General features: G+C 65.4%; 1 protein-coding gene across 1 annotated transcript; it reads left to right on the forward strand.

Annotated features, from left to right (window-relative positions):
* Window positions 1-511: 511 nt before the first annotated feature.
* On the forward strand, window positions 512-6594 carry MNEG_3634 (Endoplasmic reticulum metallopeptidase 1; the record flags this gene model as incomplete). Its single annotated transcript, XM_014047892.1, has 13 exons — window positions 512-514; window positions 668-799; window positions 1050-1148; window positions 1501-1678; window positions 1983-2110; window positions 2446-2623; window positions 3035-3072; window positions 3123-3287; window positions 3583-4024; window positions 4285-4646; window positions 4915-5032; window positions 5394-5567; window positions 5819-6594. 13 exons carry the CDS (start codon window positions 512-514, stop codon window positions 6592-6594), a joined length of 2793 nt encoding a protein of 930 aa, XP_013903346.1.
* Between the last annotated feature and the right edge of the window lie 174 nt (window positions 6595-6768).

Below are 6768 nucleotides of genomic sequence, written 5' to 3' on the forward strand. Positions count from 1 at the left end.
GGCCGACAGTTGAAACAAGCAGTTGTTCACTTGTCAACTTGCGCCATGCCTTTGCACTGCTCTACTTGCCCCAACTTTACAGAAGGCCTGCCATAAACTTGAGTGTTTCGTCGCCTTCCAGGCTTCTTCGATGGCTTGGTAGTGTTACGGCCCAAATGCTGCCGGGTGACGCCCACTCACCAGGTCTACGCCGCCTTGGTATGGCGGCGCCTTGCCCCGGTGCACATGCTGTCGCTCGCTCCCGACTAAACTTCAGATAATACCGGTGGCCCACCAACAATTCTATGCCGGCGCAGAACGACTCGAAAGTTGATCACAACGTTTCCTTCTACGAAGCGAAGGCACTCGATCACGGGGTAGAATAACATCCCGTGCTGCAGAATCTGTGCTTGCGCAGGGCTTGATGGGGCCGGCACAGCCAAGCCCGCGCGCACTAAGCAAGGAGGTTGCACCAGCACAGCGCACTGCAGCACCCGCCGCTTTTGCGCTCATTGCGGTGTGGTACGGAGCCATGGTGAGGAGCTGTGCAGGCACGAGTAACTGAGTCGTGGGTGAGCACGCCGCTGCAGTAACGGTGCAGGTCTACGTGCAGCTGAGGACGGCAGATTTACGGGCTCCGCCAGCCGCACCTCACCCCTGAAGCCGCCTCATCCCCTGCTCCCCACAGGTGCTAACGTCGCAGTTTGCCTTTTGGCACACCCCGGCGCCGCTGCCGGCCAACGTGCCGGCAGAGATCTTTTCCGAGGCGCGGGCGCGGGAACACACCCGAGTGCTGGTTGAGGATGCGGGGCCCCGACAGGTGCGTGCACGCACGTGCCTGGAGTTGATCATGAGGCACAGCCGCATGCAATGCAGAGGACCATGCCATGTGGCTGATGTCCCCGAAGAAGCACACGACTCGAGCAGAAGGCTGTTCCACAGAGTAGGGCAGCTGTGAGGGAGTGCTTGCAGCACCTGCGCCACTTGCCGCTGCGCACGCCCCCGATGCCTGGCCGCGCTCCCAGCCCCCCACCACAGCGGCCACTTCAACGGCACCACCACCATCGCAGGTGTCCCTCCCAGGCCTCGACAAGGCGCACCACTACATCATACGCCACGGCCGCAGGCTGCAGGCAGCTGCCGCCAAGCGCGAGGACCTGTTTGTGCAGGTGAGGCGCGGCCTGGTTGGTCCCCGATCACAAAGGGCTGCGGCATGCCAGGCCGCCCTTTAGCGGCAGCGAAGCAGGGGCAGACTAGAAAGGGCGCGGCAACTCTGTGGCAGCCAGCAGCGCAAAGGAGTTGAGGGGCTGGCCTCAGGCCGACACGGATGCCTGCCAACCCCGCAATGGGGCCGCCGCTTGCCCCTCTGGCACACCCCTTGGCTGGCAAGGACCTCCGCCCCTCAATCGCCCCTGCCGCCACGCTCGCGCCTTTGCGGGCCACTTGCTTGCCCCACTACTCTCCTGAACACCGCAAAGTATTCCTATTTACGCCCGTCAAACGCGCCGCCTGTCACCACAGGTCGACGTGGAGTCGCACGACGGCGCTTTCCCCATCAACTTTCTGGGCCGTCCCCTCACCAACGCGTACCTTAACATTACAAACATAAACCTGCTGGTGTCGCCCAAGGACCCAGCTGCGGCGGCGCGGCCGGCCGTCATGATTGTGGCGCATCACGACGCCCCAGTCAGCTCGCCGGGTGCGGGTCGAGGTTGGGAGCAGGATGGCGGGCTGCTCGCGCCCGCAGTGCACGTTGCAGCTTGGGTGCTTGGCACGTCTGTGGTTTCTGCGGCGTCAGCTGGCGGCGTATATGGGGGCGTCGTACATGATCAATCCGGCGTGCTTGAGTCCGGCCTGCGGCCGCCGACGCGGTCAGCGAGGCTAGCACGACCCGCTCTCGTCAGCTGGAGCTGCCGCCCCTCAGCAACCCCACGCGGCCAGGGGCTCCCCGCCTTCAGCAACCGCCCCCGCAACGCCGGAAATGACTCGGCGCCCGCGCGCAGGCGCCGGCGACGATGCGGGGAACGTTGGGGCGATGATGGAGCTGGCCTCGAATCTTGTGGCAGCCGCTGGGACGCTGCCCACCCCGGTACTGTTCCTTTTCAGCGGCGCAGAGGAGGCGCTGTGCCAGGTGGGCGCGCCTCTGCGACCACGCCTTTGGCTCCGTGGGCGCACAAGGGGGGTTTGCCTGCACCGGGCAGCTGCGGGTTTTGGGAAGATGGGCAGGGATGGCTGTGGTGGGGCTGTTAGTATGCCTCGTGCATGTTGTTGATGGCCGCTTCAATATCCTCGTACCTGGCTTTCTGATCTCGTACTTCTGATCTCAAAGCTGTGCGCCCCAACCTGGACCGTGAAACTGAGAAACATCACGAAAAACGGCCCGTGCACGCACGTCAGCCACCCGTCGGCCGTGCGATCAACAAAACCGCTGGCCCCACGCACAACCCACGCCCCCTTGACCTGCAGAGCGCGAGTGCGTGGATGCACCGCAGCAAGTGGGCGTCCCGTGTGGGAGTGTTTGTCAACCTGGAGGCCCTGGGGCCTGGCGGAGTGCCCATCGTGTTCCAGCACACGGGGGCGTGGACGATCCGGGCGTACGCGCGCGGCGCCAAGTACCCGCGCGGCGCGATCACTGCACAGGCGGGTGGATGGTGTATGCGTGTCACTGCGCGCGCGGGCGCGTGTGTGTGAGTGTGTGTGCACGCATTTCTTGTTGTCTGTGTGCGCGCATGTGCGCGCATGAGTTTGTTGCGTGTGTGGGTGCGTGTTTGTGTGTGGTTGTTATGTGTGAAGTGTCTGTGCATTGCGTGCATGTGAGTAATTGTGTGTGTGTTTGTTCATGTGTGTGTGTGTATGTGCATGTGAGGCGTATGTGTGTGGGGGTAGCGCGTGGAAGGGAGGGGTTGAACGGGGTCAACAGCTGCAGCATGACAGCATAAGACCTGTGCGGCTGATTGCGGGCCCTCCCTGCGCCAACGGGCGCCCAGGCAGACCCACACACACACATACACACACACACACAACAGCTCATACACCTGCTATTCCAAACCCCCAGACAGCCCCCTTCCCCCTTTTGCCTCCTCCATCCGCGCTGTGACCTGACACCCTATTGACCACCCAACATCCAAACTCGGCCCCCTCAGGACATCTTTGACGCCGGCCTGGTGATGGGCGAGACCGACTTCTCCCGCCTCTCGTACCGCCACGCCGGCTCCCTGCCGGGCCTGGACATAGCCTACCTGGCGGATGGCGCCGCCTACCACTCGGGCAGGGACACCATGGCGCGCCTGAGGGCTGGCGTGCTGCAGGTGGGCGGGGCAGCGTGGCGCGCGGCAGCCGCGAAGGGTCGAGGCTGGTGGGGGGCATGCGCGCTGGCGCTTTGGATGGGAGCGTAGAGGGCGGGGGTCGGCGTTGGGGACAGCTGTTGTGCTGCTGAGAGGTGCTGGGTCGTTTTGGATTGCCCTTCTTCAATTCCTTGTGACTCTCCGTTATCACTAGGCCTCCAGAATGGCTGACCTCAGCCCCACCCGCACACATGCATGCGCATAACACTGACAACCACAGCAAAACACCCATGCTGGCTAACCCATGTGATTGATGTAGGAAGTCGGCGAGACACTGACCGGCGTCATTCGGGCCATGAGTCAGGACCTAGCGGCCCGCCACGACGCCGGCTCTGCGGCTGGCACCACCTCGAACGATCAGCCGCAGCAGCAGCAGCAGCAGCAGCAGCAGCAGCAGCAGCAGCAGCGCGGCGGGCAGCAGGGCCCGGGGATGGATGGTGCCCCCAAAGCAATCTTCATGTCCCTCGGCGCCAGGGTCATGCTGACATACAGCACTCAGACCGCCCGCGCCCTGCACACCGCGCCCCTTGCCGTCGGCCTGTCCCTGCCCTGGGCGCTCGCGGCGCTCTTCCCGGGCCACGCGCTGCCGCCGATGCGCGGGCTCGCGGCCGCGGCCGGCGGGGCGGCGCGCGCGCTGGGCGGCCTGCTGCTGGCGCCAGCGGCGGCTGGGGTGGTTGGGGTGGTCAGGGCGCTGGTGTCGGGTGAGCGGGGATGCGGAGGGGCCCACGTGACTGGGGGGTCAAGCCGGAGCTCTGGGCAAGGCCAACCATCAGCACCGCAACAAGCCTGCAAGCTCGCCGTCCGCGCTGCATGATTGCATGCTCTGACCCCTTCGACCACTCGCTTGCAGCTCAACCCGACCGCTCGCAGCTGCCCCCGCTCAGCAGCGCTTTTACGCTTCGAGTTATCCCAACACCTGACGCCTTCTCGCCCCCACCCTGTTGACCCCTGTCCCTCTCAGGCACACCCATGATCTGGTTTGCCTACCCGCCAGCCGTCATCGCCCTATACCTTCCACTGGCGTTTGCAGTGCAGCTCTTCCTGTACGCCAACACCGACTACACAGCCGCCGCTGCTGCCGCCAGCCCCGGCCCCGCCGCAAACGGCGCTGCTACAGTCGCAAACGGGCGCGCGGCGGCCGCCGTCGCAGCGGCCGTGGCGGCCGGCGGGGCGCCGCCGCCCGCGCTGGCATACCATGTGTTGGGAGGCGGCCTCATGAACAGCATCATCGCGGCGGCGACAGCGCCGTTTGACCTCGGGATGAGCTGCGTGTTTGCGATGTGGGGCGCGGCCGGCGTGCTGGCTGCGCCGCTCGCGCTCGAGGTGCGCGTGCGAGCGCCAGCGAGGTTGTTTTTCTGCACGACGTGGGCGATTAACATGACCCGTTCACCTTTGTGTGGGTTAGATTATGTGCTTGCCAGCCAGGCGTGGGGACTGCAACCACAGTCCACAAGCCTCCTGTCCAAAGCCGGGCGTGGGGACTGCGAATTACAGTCCATGACCTCCCTGTTTAAAGCCCAAAACTGCCGCTGCCCGCCTATGTGCTCACTCCTCTGCCGTGCGCGCGATGCCACGCGCGCCCGCCCTCCAGGGCCCCTCCCTGCGCGCGACGCTGGGCGTGCTGGTGGCCACCGCCGTGCCAACCTACGCCTGCTGCGAGATGGCTGTGGGGGTTCTGCTGGCCCTCATCGGCCGCATGTCGCTCACTGGTGGGTGATTTTAGGGTTTAGAGTTTTTAGGGTTTAGGTGGTGGAGAGAGAGGTCACGCATGCCGCCAAGCCCGCGAGTCACGCGAGTCATACCAGAGGGAGGGCTAGCTTGCAGAGGCGGAGGGCACGGCGCCGTTTTGACAAAAGAGGGAGAGGGGTCAAGTGGCTGTCAAACAGGTCCGATGAAGAGGACGATGGATTCGGTCACAAGAGCGGCAACAATGAGGCCAGGGGATGGACCACTTGCGAAGCAGTGCAGGCGCCTCCCGGCTGCCGAGGCCACACATGTTCAAATCTGTGGGATGCGCCGCATCCAGCCGCATGGCTCTTCACCCTGTTGCACACGCCCTACCCACCGCAGGCCACGTGTTCTTCGGGATGGGCGATTTTGTCGCGGGGCTGCTGGTCGGCGTCGGGTCGGTGGCGCTGATGGGCGGCGTCAACACGCCCCTGGTCGTCGCCGCGCTGGGCCGGCGCGGGACGAAGCGCCTGGCGTGGGCCCTGCTGCTGACTTCGCTATGCGCGTCCGTTTACGGTGCGTCAGCATGTTGCGGGGCTGGGCTCAGGCTGGGGTCGCATGTCAAAGAGAAGTCCCCCGCCTGCTGGTCTTTCGGATTGAGTGTGTTTTTGCTGCAGCCGGCAAATGGGGTGGTAGTCTTTGCAGCTGCCACTGCTGTTGCTCTCTGCGATCCCGCACGCTCGTCGCCACCATCGGCAAGCATGTAAAACCTGCATTTCAGACACACACTGCCATCCGGCCCCCGCCCCCCCCGCGTGGCCCCGCAGCTTCCGCTCGGCTGGCGCCCTACAGCCCCAAGATGCCCAAGCGCCTGCTGCTCCTGCACCTTCACCACACCGAGGCGCTCCCACTCTCAAAAAACCCCGCCGCCGCGGCGGTTGACGCCGACATCAGTGCCGCAGCTCACGTCCAGTCGCGCGTCGTCGACTCCCAGTGGGCCTTCGCCGGCACCGACAGCACGCCCGTCGCCGCGCTGCTCCGCGCTATGCGGCTGCCGCTCGCGCGGGCGCGGCGGCAGCCGGCGGGCGGCAGCGAGTGGTCGTCCATCTACCCAATTTCTGAACTCATCGACGTCCACCTGATGCCGACGAAGGCGCTGTCGCCGCCGCCGGTCGGCGTGCTGCCTTACATAAGGCTCGTCTCGGAGGACACCGGCGTGCTCACGGCCACGGACGGCGGCGGCGCATACCGAGACGTGCACTTCGACGTCTACACAGAGGCGCCCTGCTGGGGCCTGCTTAATGTGACAGCGCCCGGCGGCGTCCTGTCTTGGTCCCTCACGCCGCAAAAGTGGCGCCCCGGCGGCGCAGCGCCGCGCAACCTCGTGGTGCGGTGGACCAGCCAGCGGTGGCGGACGCCTTGGCGCGTGTCGGTGCGCGTCGCGGCGGGTGCGGGGGCCGACGGGGGAGGGAAGCTGCGCGTGCAGCTGCACGTCGACTACCTCGCAGAGACCCCGGCACTGGCCGCCATGAAGAAGCGGCTGCCGGAGTGGGGCACGATGACGTACGAGGCCACCTGCTACATCTCGGACTGGCGGCTTTGACCGAATGAAGTTGGTCCGGTTGGGGGTGTAGGTCAGATGGGTTTTGCATGAGGCTGAATTGAAACCTGCCAGCAGGCGGGCCGGCGGAGTGGCCGGCCCGGACGTTTTGCTTGTTGCAACGGCTGCTTGGCGCCAAGACCGCGATTTTGTAGGAAATGCTGTGGGGGCGGGGGG

Source organism: Monoraphidium neglectum, assembly GCF_000611645.1.
Source record: "Monoraphidium neglectum strain SAG 48.87 unplaced genomic scaffold scaffold00465, whole genome shotgun sequence".
NCBI lineage: Eukaryota > Viridiplantae > Chlorophyta > Chlorophyceae > Sphaeropleales > Selenastraceae > Monoraphidium > Monoraphidium neglectum.